This window comes from Mchenga conophoros, linkage group LG18 (genome assembly GCF_057382185.1).
Source record: "Mchenga conophoros isolate Kocher_MC1m ecotype Shallow Benthic linkage group LG18, M_conophoros_male_GT1.1, whole genome shotgun sequence".
Classification (NCBI taxonomy): domain Eukaryota; kingdom Metazoa; phylum Chordata; class Actinopteri; order Cichliformes; family Cichlidae; genus Mchenga; species Mchenga conophoros.
In genome coordinates, this window is record NC_140543.1 from 22,353,618 (window position 1) to 22,369,744 (window position 16,127).

The window sequence follows — 16,127 nt, forward strand, 5'->3', positions numbered from 1 at the left end:
CTGTTTTCCTCCATAACTGTAGCTGCACTCTCTACACTTCAATATTAACAACACTATCTAGCAGGAGACCGAGAGAAGCCATTAAAAAAGAAGCCTCAATAGTGCTTGCCTCTATCTGTCAAACATTGGATGTCACATGGAAAAGTATGAAGTATGCGTAGAATTACTCAAACTTGATGCAGTTCATTTGTCTGAGTCTAGCGTGAAGCTTCAGAATATTAAGCAGTGTTTGTGTCTTTTTGACTTTTAAATGTCAACAAGACATAATCATGAAAAGAATAAACCAAGATTTTTGTAAGGGAAAAATATCTGAACTGGTGCTGAACAATATCGAACTTGTCACGGTCTGTGGGTTTTGTTATGGGATTTTTGGGTTATATTCTGGACGTTTGCGGTTACTGATGTTATTAGGAGTCTTCTGTTTTCAGTGTTATTGTTTGGCTTTGGTGTCACGGTTATCTCGTGTTTTGAATCTTCAGTTTTGGTTATAGTCTAATAATGTTGGTAACATTCTCCTCAGTGTTTCCTTTGGCCTCTTCCTGTCTTTTCGTTTTCCAGTTATTATTTACTTCCTGTTTTATTTTGGTAGTTCATTTGCTCCTGTGTTACTGTGTTTAGTTGTACTTCCTTTGTCTCATTGTCATTAGTTTCAGCTTTTTCTTATTACTTATTTCTTATCCCCTGCCCACTTCACTTGAATCCCTCATGTGTATAAATAGTGTTATCTTCCCCTCAGTTCTTGTTTCAGTGTCTGTTTCCTACGTGCAGTTTTCCTCCCCTTGTGTTCCTTGTCAGTAGTGATATTCTGTTTTTGTCTTTCCTATGTATGTTTGATTTGGAGGCTTTGTGGCAGCCTGAAATAAAAGTTTCCTTTTCAGTTTACTTCCACCTCCCCTCTGAGTCTTCATTTGGGTCCCATTACCTCTGCGTCATGGCAAAAATACTCAAAAAAATAAACAACTATAATCAAAATCTAAGATGAATCCACTATGGAAACTTTGGACAGTACTGTGCAAACAGGGATTTTGAACAAGAGTCTCAGGGCTTTCTTTCAAAGTTTTTCTTTGGTCATTGGCTGCTTTTTCATTTGTTTTTCAGCTTTTTAACCCGAGAGAAGCATCTGGCCCTTCAGTTGATCCACCTACTGTTCATTAAAGCCTTACCAGAAATGGTCTCAGTGGAAGGGTGGCAGTCAAGAAGCCGTACTTAAGGAAGGGAAACAGGGAGGAAAGGATGAGGTATGCCAAATTACACGAGAACTGCACTGGAAGTCAGTGACCACAGGCCTGATGGAGTGATGAATCTAAATTTGAGATTTCTGATATAAATCTTTGTCAATATTTACAGAAGAGGTGAGGACAGAGGTACAGCAGTGAGTGTCTGCAGCCATCTGTAAAACACGGTGTAGGCTATGTGATGTTTTGGGGCTGCATTTCAGCCAGTGGTGTTGGGGACCTTGCCAAAATAAATGGAATTATGAATTCAGAAAAGTACCATCGGATTTTGGAAAGGGTCTGATTGACAGTGACATTGACTATTGGCATGACATGGACTGGCCTCCCTAGAGCCCAGACTTGAACATTACTGAAGAAGTATAGGATTGACAGAACAGAACAAAAGGCAGATTACATCCAAAGAAGAGCTCTGAATGTCCTTCAAGAACCCTGGAGAACTATTCCTGAACAGTCGCTGTTAGCTAAAATAGACGCCGCACACACAAAGATTCAGTCAGTCCAAACAGAATCAAACTGAAAAGCTCTGCACAAAAAGCCTCAAAATTAAATCAGTAACTCCAACATAGTTTAAACACACACTGAACAGAGATGGCTGCAGTTTTAAAACCACTTTCATCCACTGTGCACACACACACAGACCTGTGAACCTGCTGAACACTGACATGTTGGAAATGGAAAAAGATGATTTCCATTTCACTCCTTTTCTGTTGTCTGCTCACATTCGCAACCAAACTTGGTTCCCATGTCTAAGGTGCAAATCCCCGTTCCACTGATACACTGGTGGAGATGTGCTAATAGAGCAGCATCACACAGGAAATGGTTTAGAGTATAGTACAGCAGCACAGTGGTCACAAATACAAGTGAGTGTCTGCTTGTCTTTGTTACTCTGTAGCTAATGAAAAACCACCAAACATTAAAGAAACACTAATGAGTCACCCAATCAAGCATAGGTATAAAAAATAATAAATTCTTATTTCTTATTTTCTTTCAGCTGCACACTAAAGGTCTGTGTTTCTTTTTACGTTTGTGTTCATTACATCTTTTCTCTTTCCTGTTTAGACTATTTTTTCCTTTGTTTTGAATTTAGACAGTGTAAGTTTGCTTTTTTTTTCGGGGGGGGTTGTGAGTTCCAGTCTTACTTTGATGATAAGTACTCTCGTGTGTCTTTGACTTTGTGTCTTTGTGTCTTGTTTAACCATCAGTGAGTGTGTGTACACTGAAGGAAATCATGGTTTTAACGAGCTATGTTCAGCTTAAATTCTGAGTCACGAAATTAGTTCTGTTTTTACCTGGCTCTTAAGTATCAAACATAAAAACATGTTATGTGGGCACACGCTACCTTTTCTGGTGTGATACCCATTATCTCTGACTGGAGCTTTAAGTTTTTTCAAGCCAACTAATGCAAGGAAAGCCCAGCTATGTTGAACTTGCTTGTAGCGCGATGACCTGGATGACTGAGAACCTTCACAGACACCTCTCTGTTTTAGTATTTACATTTGTTGTGTTGCTTCAGTCTGCTGATGTTTGCTCAGTGCCTTGTTCTACTGTCTCCAGCCTTGAATCGTTTCTGCCTTTTGCTTTTCCAGACTGACTTTTTGTTTCAACTATATCCTTGCATTTCAGAATTAAAGCTCACATTTTGTTTTTGAGCTCAGGTGTCTTGAAATTGGATCTTTACTCTGCAAACCATTACATTCAACCCATATGGTACCCAGTATGTACATAACAAAAGCTGTCATGTTAAAGGTTCCCCAGAAGAGTTAGCTGAAAAGTATAATACATTTATTTGTATAATAATGTCCATATGTATAGATGTGCTACAGAGGTGCTGTTCCTGTATCATGATAATAATGTTTTCCATGATAAAACTCTTTTCTGGAACAAATGGTCTGCATGTGTAGTGTTTTCTTTAGTAACTTATAATATATAATAAATACATTATCAAGTGAGGTTTACTATTAGCCAAATTTAGGCTACTCATGCTGGTTTGCTAGTGACAGTTTTTTAAAGTATTAGCTAACTTGTTGGCTAATGATACCTGAGTGCTCAGATGGCATCATTGATCAGTTGCAATGTTGATTCATTGTTATGATGACATGTTGCCATTGCCATTTTTTTCCAAAGGAAAAACTCAGTGACAAAAATGAGAAACAATTCAGTGACCCTACTGACCGCAGAAAGTTTGAGAACCTCTGCTACAGACTGTATCCCAGTGTGAAGAAAGCCGCCGCTTAAAGCTAGAACTCGTCAGCTGTCACACTTTGTATCAATCACAGCTTGAAAGCAGTCCTGCGGGAGTGGCAGCTGAGCTACTGTATGTCAGTGTGACTTTAATTTCTCTCCAGACTTCAGAGTTTGCTTTTCTTTCAGGAGTTCTGCTCTCCTCAGTAAAGGCGTCTGCTTCCTCCCAATGTCACTGTTTCTTAATAAACTTTGTTCCAGGAGCTTAATGCATCATCTTGTTGAGTTGCTCATCCCTAACATCACACACTGTGCGAGTTACTGAACAAATATGCTCCAAATACATGCTCATAAATATACACTGGCATTAAGCCCTGTCAGTGTTTCATAACACAGATGCTGCGGTTCTGAAGAAAAAAGGAAAAATCCAAATAAGATGTCTCCTTATGGCCTATTTCATCCTATTCCTCTTCCCATTTCTCCCACACAGACCTGAGCTCGATTTAACATCTTTTGATCAGATTTTGACAATTTTCTCACAGTTCTAAAATGTGTCTCCTAAGAAATGGCCTTCCTCCTGTCTCAGCTAGATCCAAATTTAGAATCTGAAATACTCAATTTCTCACAGTTTTGATCTGTATTTGTCTAAAAAATATATACTTTTAATGTAATAGTAAAATTCAATAGAAAACCTGATCGCAAATTAGTCTTCTCAACAGACTCAATGACCATGTGTGCATTCAGGTCTATAATTTGAGTATTTGTGTCCTTTCTTTCTTCTCTTGTTATGTTTTTTGAAGTATTTGGGGGCATTTTAGCCTTTATTATGATAGGAGGACAATTGAGGGTAGACAAATAAGCTGTGAGAGAGTGCAAGGAGAAGAAATCCAACCCTGTGCAATAGACTTATGCCATATAGAGCCTTTAGAGCTATAGCATGTCCCCTTTGTCCTGTTATTCTTAAACTATACAGAATAATAGAAATCTCCAAGTAAGACATACATCAAGGTCTGTTTACACATTTTGAGTTCATTCAGTAATAAAAGCATTTTAATGTAGTAAATCCCACTTCACTGGCTAATCTTAATTCACTGGTTTTAAACAGGACACATCCACTCACCTGATGGTGCTGTACTGGATTCCTGTGAACCCTCGTCGACCTTTTTCGTCACAATCTTCTCTTCCTCCGACTCTCCTCTCGGTGATTGGGTTCCCTCCTCATCTTCAGTCCCCACCAGATAGTTCCAAGGTTTCCAAATGGACTTGACGATTTTGGAAATAACCTAAAATTAAAGTTTATTTTATTACAAAGTCCCTGTTTCAGTGTTTAAAGTGTCCCAACAGAGTCTTAAAACCAACCTTCTTCTCAGGAGGAGTTGGATGGACTGGGGGCAGGAGAAACTCCTCAGAGTCGGGTCCAGGCTCCAGTGATGCTCCCCAGTCAAAGGAGTTCTGTCCCGGGATTAACTGGAGGGTTACATATGTTGTCGAGGACTCTGAGGACCAAGGGTCTGAGGCTTGAGACAATGATGTGAATGTTCATTTGTGCTGTCTTTGCCCATCAAACCCAGTTTTCTTTCTTATGGGAGTCAATATTAGCATTTGTACTTACAGGCATCAGCACTGTGAAAGGAGTCCTCCTCTTCTAGGTCAACCAATCCCGTCCAGTTGGAAGGTGAAAGCTCGCTGTCATCTGGTGACTCTATGCAAAGAAAAATACACTTTTAATTCTTCTATGTTACATTAATTCTCACTGTCTACATCGACTGATTGGATGAGCAAATTTTCTGGTTAACCAGATGGTTGGCGTCACTGGTTCATGTGCCTACTGCAGATAAATGTTACACCTCTGATTGTGGTGGTTTGTTGTGAAGTCACGTCGGGACTAGCTGTCCCTGTAGAGTCAGCATCGCTCGAGCCTGCGAGGTAGCTCCAGGGCTTCCACAGGGAGGTGTAGATCTGAGAGATGGAGCCTGTGTTCTTCACTTTACCTAAGAAACAGGGCAAAGAGATTTGCTGTTTGTATGACATTCACTGAAGGTTTTTGCCTCTAAAAGCTTTACAGAGTTTTAATTTTGACGATATTAGTCAGCACAAAAGCCCAAACTGACAGCTGAGCATCCAGATATTAAACTTAAGCATACCCCGTCTTTTCCCTCTCTCTCTCTCTCTCTCTCTCTTTCTCTCCCACAGCTTCTGTCAATCCAACAGTTTCTCAGATATGAATCAGAAACAAGTGTTGCCATAGCTACAACATTGGCAGTGACATTTATTGTCATTGTTCCTGCATTAATAACACTCAAGGCTTTGTTTGGGAGTGATATGTTAATCACATCTGTGTATGTAATCATGCCTGTAGTCATTATTAATTCCTGTATGGGAAATAAAACAATATTCTATGTTACATAACCTTATCATACTATAAATTCACTGTATTGATGTTTTCTGCTGTGTTAATACTTAATTAAGAAACATCATTTGACCCCTAGGCCACCATACCTCTGTAGCAGTAAGCATCATATAGTGCTGTAGTGTTGTCAGCGGTGTCATTGGGCGTGACCGTGCGGACTCCTGGCTCTGTCCCTCCACAGTCAGCACGAGGCCAGGTCACTGGGTAGCGGACGCTGCCATCAGACAACCAGCCTGGGGCACAGCTGTCCAGGCCGGCCCTCCAGGCCAAGTACAGCTGCCCCACTGTGGCCAGCTGGCCCCCAAGGGACACACAGCGGTCGGAGGCAGAAGAAAGTGACAGTCTGCCTGGGACCGAGGAGTGAAACACCTCGCCTGGAGCAGGGAAACAAAAGAGACAGCAGTGCCTGTCAAATTTCTAATAGGTTAAATAACTGAAATGCCACATAATGTTATATAATAGTGCTCGACGTAAAATAATGAGGCTGGTGGTATTCTAAAGTAAAGTGCACCCTATGATTTAACAGTTTGTAGAACCACCGTTAGCAGCAATAACTCAATAACATTATCTGTACGACTTTTTCAGTCTCTAACATTATTATGGAGGAATTTCAGCCCACTCATCCATAAAATGTTGCTTCGTTTCATGGAGGTTTGCAGGGATTCATTCATGCACAGCTCTCTTGATGTCCCACCAGAGCATTTCAATGAAGTTGAGGTCTGAACTTTGACCTTTGATTGTTTTCTTAATTTCTCATTGTACTGTCACATGACACAACTTTAGTCTAAAATATTTTGGTATAAAGATGAGTTCATGTTCAACTCAGTAACTGCAGGTGTCCAGGTCCTGTTTTTGAGATGTTTGAGCTAATAAGCTGCGTTTGAATTTTGTGCATTGTGGCCAAACATCTCCACTTTGGTCTCGTCTGTACAACAGACATTGTTCAAGAAGTCATGTGGTTTGTTCACAGTTGCTCAGTCTTTTTTCTAATTGTATTATCGCAAACACTTAACATGCTAACTGAGGCTTGCAGATTCTGAGACATGAGTCTTGGGTTTTTGCAGTTTCTCCGAGTGTTGCACGGTCTGACCTTGGGCTGAATTTGCGGGGACCTTCACTCCTGAGAAGATAGAGGCATTGTGATAACACACCTGAAGAAAACCTCTGCGTTTATACACTTGCTCCAGATCAGTCAATCAAGTGGGTTTGATTAGCTACACCTGTCTGTACCTTACCATTTTAATTCCCATGAAAACAGTAAGGTGCACTTAGTTTTTCACAAGACTGAATATATCTTACAGAGGAGGTGGAGGAGAAAAAAGTGGATAAGGAAGACTGGCACATGCACAGTAAAATATATATGTGTGTGTGGGTTTTTTTGTTTAATTTTTATTTATTTTTTTATTAGTTTGAGGGCAGTATTTAGTTTTTCACAGGACTCTTTGTAGACCTGTAAAATCTTTTTAAGTTTTTTGGGGGTTTTTTAGTTTCTGCAGCACGCGTGGCTTAAAGGCCAAAATTCCTACTGAAAGTATTGAAAATGTGAATATTTTTATATAAAAAAATGCAAATAATAAAAAATAGGGAGCCATGATTTTGTAGCGCATGAACTTTAATGGTGTTTTTTTTATTGTTATTTTAGATTGCTGACTTTCTTTCACATGTGTACATGTGGGTTTGGTCTGTGTCTTTTCACTTGATTTAGTGAGAACAATAAGAACACTTAAAAAAAGTCCTGACTTATCCCTTTAATGTTGTAGCAGAATATGATGCAAACCAGCCAAAAGCTGTGAGAGCTCTTGATGCTGTTTTATATCTTCTCTTGTGTGTGTGTTTTTGTGTGCATGAATGTGAGTGTGTGTTTGTGTACCATCCAATTCTTTTGCAAAACAGTACACATCAAACAGCTCTTTTGGGTCCCTCTTCCCATAATTCCTCACTCCAGCAGAGTACTCCTTATGTCCGTAGCAGCCAAGCTCTGGAACCTGGACAGCATATCTGTGGAGACAACCATTTGGGAGTGATGTAAGTAACTTTTTGCTTTTGTTTCAAAATAATAATAACTTGAACATTTTACTGCGTGACAAATGTGTTAGATCACATATCAAAGTGTTTCTTTTCATTAAGACTTTAAATATCAGTAAAGAATAAATTCTTATTTGCATTCTCTTTTAAAGGGTAAGGGATTAGAATAAATTAGAATAAAATTAATAGCAAAGAAACAGCAACACAGAAAAGAACACGATCTTAAAGTAGATGAAGCAGCAAAAAGAACTGAGGAATATTAATAGAGAAAGCAAATGATCCAAGAAGAGAGGAAGCAAACAGGATAGTCATTAGTTTCAGTCCTTCAAAGCGCCACAGTGTTGCAGAAAGTGCAAGCAGCGAGCAAGAGAAGAGAACTTATTGATTGTCTCCTCACCGAACAGTCTGATCATCCAACCAGCCAGCAGAACAGCTGGCGAAGTTGTCATGGTACGCTGCCCACAGCTGGGCCGGAGTGGCGATCTGAGCCGAGTTTTCCTGACAGGCTCGCTGGGCGTCACTAAACGAGAGGGCGTAACGAGCGCTGGGAGACTGGTAGTGAAACACCACACCTACACAGACAGACCCAGAGACAGGTGGCAAACTGTTTTAATTCCTTTTAATTTGACAGATATACCAACACAGTCAGAATCAATACATCAGGGGAATGTAATCAGCGAACATGTTATTAGGGGCCACAAACAGATCAAGCAAAGATACTCTAGTTTTGGCTGAAATTTCACACATGAGCACACAGAAAAAGAAAAAAAAAGAGAGAGCGAGAGAAACCGGTATTGGTATTCAGTGCAAACACTTTAATTAAATGAATAACAAAATTATTCAAGCGGAAAACCAGATAACAAAAACAAAACAAGCACAGAAAGCATGACGCTACATTAATTAAAGCAGTCATTATAATATCGATAGAGTGAATCAATGTTATTAATGCTTAATTAAATAAAAAAGCAAAAAAAAAGTGGTTTGGGGGATGAGGTGCTTCTGTTTTAAAAGCTTCCATTATCTGTTTTACATTAGCACAACAAGGCTTGGCTGCAATAAAATCAATTAGGCTGGAAGAGGAATTTTAAAGCCCTTCGAGTTAATGCACTTCACCCTCTGTGCATCACTTGTGCTTAACCTATATGTTTCCTTTGGGGCCCTAAACTTTCCACACACAGAAATCTCTCGTCGGCGGCTGCTGCACTTACCGGACACCACCAGGGGAACAGTGTCCTTCTCATAGTCGTTGCCCATGACAACCTGACAGTGGTAAGTGCCTGAGTCGTTGGTACGGAGGCTGGAGATCTCCATGGTAGCATTCAGAGGGTTGGCAGCGTATCCTGGCAGCATGATGCGACCACTGAAAGCCTTATTCACCTTGATTACATCGCCTTGGGCACAGAAAGAGAGGTTTCATCATTAAAGAGATTTTAGAGGTAGAAAATAAACTTTGCTACATGTTTGCGTATATGGATCTAAAAGCCTTTGCTACCAGCAATGGGGTGACCCACTAACACCTAACTGTCCAACAAAGTTAGAACAGTTACCCCCCCTGACATGGTTTTTGGTTTTTAGTCTTTTCTCACCAGTTGTTTGAGAAAGTCACTGTTTGCTGCAGAGATCTGACATTTAGACAGATCCACGATCTTAAAGGAAGTATGTTTTGTCCTTGATTTCTCTGCTTCCTGTTTGGGATTTATGTCTCTAATTTCAGGTCCTCCACTTCCTGCCTTTGTTTATTTCCTGCCTGTAAGCACCTGTGCCCCTGTTCTGCCCTGGGCAAATGTAGTCTTTGCCTCCCTCCTAGTATTTGCGTACTTCTTGTTGAGCGTTGCAGCATTTAGTTAACCCCGTGAGTCTCCAAATTATAAACTGCACAACATGTTAGCAAACAGTTTCACGTTTGCATATCAAACACATACAGAACAACATTAGCATTCATTTTGTGCTATATTTCTTTCTCCACCTGATCTCTGTTCATTTCTGAGGTAAATGTGACTTTTTTGCTGCTGAATGCTTTATGCTATGTGCTAGCAATTTTCTACAGTGCGTTGTAAGAGCTCTTTCACTGAAAACAGCTGGCAGCTGTGCCCGATAAAGTGTTAAGTTGTCTGCTGTATAGTACCCTGTGGATGGATTTAATCAGCACTGCTCAGGCAGATTGGACATTTAGAAGCGCAGGTTTATTTCACTTTTATTCCAGGAGCTGTTACCATCAACTTGTTAAGATCTTTTCCCCTCTTTTCTTTTGTGGCCTTAAGATAAATTCTATAAATACTGCAGCCTGGCCAGCTGAGTCAGCTAATATCTGTGAACAACACCTCACACATACACATTTGATCTGTTGTTGATACAAAACTATTGATTAGTGTAGCTTTAAGTCTCACTGGGTATTCTGACTGAATAAAGTCAGAATACTGCTGACTCAGTGAAACAGGAACATTAGGTTGTTGTTTTACCTTTAGCAGAAAGCACAGTCTGCTCCGAAGGAGCACCTTGTCCTCCCCCTGCTAGCCTAGTACGAGTCCACAGGAGGTGAGGAGGGCCAGTGGAGGTGCTGGTCTGGAGGGTGAAGACACAAGGCAGAGTGGCTTTGCCTGCCAACATTTGTTGCACTGTAGGATGAGTGATCCTACGCATGTTCACAATGGAGGAGGTTGCACCTGGAGAGGATGAACAAGAGAACAAACATGATTATGCAATGCGTTCAAGGAAATTTAGCTGAGAAGAAATTAAAACAATGGAAAGTATATATCTATATCTATATCTATAGATAGATAGATAGATAGATAGATAGATAGATAGATAGATAGATAGATAGATAGATAGATAGATAGATAGATAGATAGATAGATAGATAGATAGATAGATAGTCTTTCTGAGTTTTTATTTGAACATTATCTGCTTTTTCACTCATTTTCAGTTCAGTATACAAAGACCATGTTTATTAAGCCATTTAACATTTCCTATGACCCATTGAAGCATAAAAAGGAACCTAACTCAGGGGAAGAAACAGTCTTGTTGTTTTAAATTGTATCTTAAGATGTTTTGCTACTAGCAGCCTGTCATGAAAACACATAATTTGTTCAAATTTATTTAGCTGAATCTATGAAAAATGTCAGCCATAACAAAGCGTGGCAGAAATAAAATAGAACCAACAAAGTGGTTCACAAAGAGCTGTTTAGCTAAAACGTGGCAAATCTCAGCATTCTGTACAGTGTGTCCGAAAAATTGGGGGGAAATGAACAAGTGCAGGACAAAAGAAGTAACAGACCTAAAACTCTATCTAAAGCAGATGAATAGCACCTCAAACTCATGTCCTAGGAAAAAGTCCAGCAAAGACCTGACACAGAACCTGAGAAATGCATCTGATCCATCTACTGTTCACTGAAGGCTCATCAGAAATGGTCTCAGTGGAAGGCTGGCTGTCAAGAAGCCATTCTTAATTAAGGGAAACAAAGAGAGAAGGCTGAGGAATGTCAAATGCCATGTGCCATGTTCTGAAAAATTAGCAACAGGTCAGCAGGTCTTATGGAGTGATTTGAATTTTTGGTCACCTACAGAGGAAGTTGGGGGAGAGGTTTTGTGGAGAGAATCCATATTTGAACATTTTGGTATAAATCTTTGCCAACAATGAAATTAACAGAAAGCTGTCTAAGAGAGTTCAGGCTGTGCTGAAGAATAAAGGTGTTCTTACCAATTATTGACTTTGATGCTCATTAGAATTGCGGAAACTCTGTTTTTGCCTCATATACTGTATTTCCATGTATGTCTGCACATGTTTCAATAAACCACTCCATCTATTTCCCATGTTCCCAGCAAAATAAAAAGAGATGATGGTTGGCTCAAGACTTTTGCACACTACTGTACATACATGAATGATGTCTTCTGGTTGATTTTGGTCATTATATGCATAAAAGGTTGCACGTACACAGGAAGTTTAGGCTGTATTGAAATTTATAAACCAAACTGACTAACACGATATGGCATTAGTTGTTTTCAATGCCACTTTCTGTGCACAAAATATTGAGTTCTGCAGATTGATATCAGCAACTAACTCAGTCTGGTTGCCATGACATACAGGTTTAATGTAACCATGACAACACCTGTACAGATATGACTATTTCCTACAATCTTCTGACATTTTTTGCCACACTGTGCACATTACTGTAACATCCCAGCCTTCTGTTATTGTATTATATCTATATATTTATAGAGGGTTGAACCTATGTAGATAAATTATAATGATAGCCAACACTTGCCTTGATGACTGAGCATTGTCCATCCACTATTAGTGAAGATTTTAGGATACATCTAAAGTCTCCAAAAGGACCCTCAGTTCATTCATTTATTTATTTTTGGTATATTTTTAATATAGTTTAAAAAAATAACATAAACTGCTGCTTACCTATTTATATTTCATTGTTTGTTCATAAGCCTTTTCTGTTCCCTCACCATTAAAATTTTCACAGTTAGTCAAGTACAATAGAAAATAATCAGGGGCATAAAAAGAGCACATGTATGAAAAAGAAAAAAAAACTGCTTTATTTGGAATAGTGCACACAGAGGAACAGAATCCCAGAAAGATATTTCTATCTGCATTTAGATTGGACGGCTTTCACAGACTGAACCCCCTGAGAGAAACTCCGCGCAGAGGACGCCCCCGCTGCCTTCCCCCCAATCAGATGTAATCACAGAATCACAAATACGAGGGAAAAGAATGAGAGCTCAAACAAGAGGCAGAGCAGGAATGAGAGAGGGATGGAGGAAAATAGTTAATCCAACAAACTGAATGGAGGAAGTGTACCTCGTAGCCTGGAGGTGATGGGAGGGGAGAAAAGAAAACCCCAGGCAAAGAGCTGGAAGTGACATGAAAGGATGCTCTCTGTCATTAACAGACCCATCTGTAGTTCCAAAAATAACATTTTCTTCTTGGTCAATATTGTTCCAACTATTATGGACTTTAAAGCTCTAAGTGTAAAGTGTAACTTAAAAATATTTATGTTGCTGTCATTTACCACTTAAGAGTCACATGTGGGTAGGATAGCAATCAGAGCACATTCCAGCTGCAGCAGATCACCAGGTACTGTAGGTCTATCTGTGCATTAAAACCACAGACAGGAGTTAATTGAACTCCTCATCTTGTTACACTGCAATGCTCCAGAGGCCTTAGGTCGTGACATCCATGTGGATGTTACATTGACGGGCACATTATTTTAGTTAAGCTGATTCTTCCATGTCAGTGGCACTCCCCAATGGCAGCAGCCTCTACTGTGGGCCAGTGAGCCGCACCACACCACAGAGAAGAGCCCGAGGTCCAAGGTCAAGCAAAATCCCCACTGGACTCACTCTGTAACCTGCAGGATCTAAAGGTTCGGCTGCCAACATTTGAGAATCAACATGGGTGTTGTCAGCTGTCTTGACAGCCCTCCAGAGGTCCCATGTACATTTCCCACCAGGTCAAAGCTGATCTGTCAGCACCAGGGATGCTTTCTAAAAATAAAAAAAACTCCCACAAATACGCTTAAATCTGAAGAGGGCAGTCCCAGAAATGTAACTGCTTATCAATCAATTAAAAAATGAGTGCTCAGCTTCCAAAGATTTAAATTTTAGTAATTTCAAGCAAACCCTTCATTATGTAGACAAAACAGCATAAAATCACACCTGAAATGTTGCATGCTACAAATGAAAGATTGTATTTTATGCTAATCATTTGTACAAAAACACAATCTGTCCAACAGCCTAAGCCTTTAAAGTCTGAGTCTATCACAGCAGAATCAAAGAGATTAAAGTAATGCATGCTCACTGTATTGTATTGTATTTTTTCCTCGCTCTGTTTTACTGGAATAGCTCAAATGGAAATGCCATGACCCAAAATTTAAACCTAATGTGCCCAATACACTGAGGTCAGTTGGGAAAAGTCTGAGTTTAGCGCCTTGATATTGTTCACAAATTATGTGAACTTTTCTTGGAGTATTTAATGGCCAAATATCATAAAAGTTTGTCATATTGTACTTGAATTTAGTTTCACCAGCCCCATCATCTTTCACATGTCTGCACAGTGTGAAGCTACAGGTTAACTTCAAAGATTGGAAACTGCAGGAAACAGCAAGCTGTGCTAAGTCCATGTGTAACAAAACAAAAGTTTTGTCTGTATCAACACAAAATCTTTAAAATGTGTTCAACATCAGCTGAGGGAAAGTTACATCCTGGCGTGCTTTGTTTTCAGCCTTCACACTAAGCCAAACCACGCTGTTATCTAATGCTCCAACAACATGCTTTCCCCAAAGTGTGCAACTATTCCTTTATAGAGAAATCCATCATTAGGCTGGTATATAATAATCCCAGGCTGTTATGCAAGCAGTTAAATCTTGCAGAGGTGCGTTGAGGCGATCTGTATTTAACAAAGCACTTTGCACTAGCCAAAGGTAGTTTTTTGGCATTTGCTTGTGATTTTCATCAACTCATAATGTGACCATGTGTATCTGTTGCAGATCTGCTGAAATAAAACATTACTACTGTGGTGAAGTTTTTACAATAAACTCTGTACACTGTTTACAATTTTTCTTCAGTTTATACAGTTTATATAACCTTAATATAGCTCTCTCTGTTTCCCAGTTTTAAATCTTGTTTAGCCCACACTCTGTTATATGCACAAGGATGACTTTATGGTGATGAACTCAGAGATGATAAAATATTATCTGCTCCCTTCAATTCTGAAAAAAATCACAGGCTCAAATCCTGCTGTTTCATTTTAACAGTTGGAATATCTTTCAGGTTTATTTTTAACTCTTCGTTGTGCAACAAAAACAGACAAAATACTTTTGCATGTGGCGAGATAAAACTGTATATTGTCTGAGCGCAGTGACTAGTAAAGTAATGCTCTGATTCTGGAAATGTGCAATGCAGGTTTTCGTTTTAATGAAAATCCAGGCTGACCACTGCCGTGCATGCCAATTGCAGTGAAAGTAATTAAAGAGAGAAACTTATCTTCAGTACGGGCAGTCAGCTGGCTGGGTGTGGGACCTGAAACCTGTGATACTATCCAATAGAGAGCTGCAGCTCGGGGATGATTTCTCTTTTGTTCTGTAATTGTGAATTTTATGCATAGTTGTAATGGAACAGATGGTCGGCTAAACTTGCATAAATGGGCTTGGAGCGGTTCCAGCTCAGTCCCTCTGAGCATGTCTGCAAACATCCCCAACATGTCAGGTCTCACTTAAAACAGTCAAATTATTACAGACCTGTCTAGGTCAAGGTCTATATACATGTGTGTGTGTGTGTGTGTGTGTGTGTGTGTGTGTGTGTGTGTGTGTGTGTGTGTGTGTGTGTGTGTGTGTGTGTGTGTGTGTGTGTGTGTGTGTGCGTGTTGTTGTTGGCTCTTTTCTGTTCTGCTACGATTACTCCACCTCCCTTTGTTCTTTCCTGTTGTCTCTGGTATCTCTATCCCCAACTGTATGTCGACTTTGTCTGTTGTTATTGTTATTATTATTTGTGTTGTTGTGGTGATTCGTTTCTGCAGAGCAGAATGTGCAGGAAGGAGACAGAGAACTCACCCAAGCTTAAAGAGAGCAACAGCATCAGAGGAAAGAGGATCTGCCACCCAGCTGCACACAGAGCGAGCCCCATCCTAGACCTGCTGAGAGAGGGGGAGGAGGGAAAGTAGTGAGAGGGAGCGATGATATGGGAGTGAAAATCACTCTCAATCGGAGGTAAAAATGTTTTGAAAGTCAGTGTGTTTGTACAACTGAAACTTCAGGTTTTATGCTTGGCGCAAAAGTATTTTAGTTGCTCCGTTTCACTTTAGCTTCAGATTTTTGACACAACTATTAGAGTCTCCTCATTATTTCACTCTAATATGATTTTGATCTTAAAAAAATGACAGATTTGTGCATACACAAAATTGGTCGAGTCAGACAATTGCCTGATGCCGTACATGACATTTAATTTCTAGAAACACATATTTGCGTATTAATATGTTTGCAGAATGTCCGGATTATGGATACAGGAAGCTTTTTGGATTCCACTTGTAGTTTAAGTGCTATTAACCAATCACCTCTGAGCAGACTTTGACACCATGCTAGTAAGCCATTTGAGTAGCGCATTAAAGAGGGAAAGCATTTGCCAAATTAACCCATTAGCTTTTAAAAAACTATTTGCATACATAAGCAATGATTAGTGGACAGAAGAGGAAGTCTCAGCCTCAGGCACACCTCTGACAACACCAGAAATACACTAGGAAATATTCCCCCATCTCCAGAAACAAAGTCATCAAG

General features: G+C 39.8%; 1 protein-coding gene across 2 annotated transcripts in view; it reads right to left on the bottom strand.

Annotated features, from left to right (window-relative positions):
* The window catches only part of LOC146553737 (neurocan core protein-like), a 46,713-nt gene that overhangs the window by 18,005 nt on the left and 12,581 nt on the right, over positions 1-16,127 (bottom strand). Inside the window, exons 2-11 of one of the 2 annotated variants that reach the window (XM_085255613.1) lie at positions 15,408-15,490; positions 10,311-10,514; positions 9,060-9,242; positions 8,249-8,423; positions 7,697-7,824; positions 5,916-6,200; positions 5,264-5,407; positions 5,029-5,118; positions 4,776-4,933; positions 4,537-4,699 (exon numbers count right to left, since the gene is read on the bottom strand). In XM_085255613.1, coding sequence (XP_085111739.1) covers positions 4,537-4,699; positions 4,776-4,933; positions 5,029-5,118; positions 5,264-5,407; positions 5,916-6,200; positions 7,697-7,824; positions 8,249-8,423; positions 9,060-9,242; positions 10,311-10,514; positions 15,408-15,480 — 1,603 coding nt within the window. In that variant the 5' untranslated portion in view covers positions 15,481-15,490. The remainder of the gene's footprint in view (positions 1-4,536; positions 4,700-4,775; positions 4,934-5,028; positions 5,119-5,263; positions 5,408-5,915; positions 6,201-7,696; positions 7,825-8,248; positions 8,424-9,059; positions 9,243-10,310; positions 10,515-15,407; positions 15,491-16,127) is intronic. The other variant, XM_085255612.1, reaches the window with a different exon arrangement.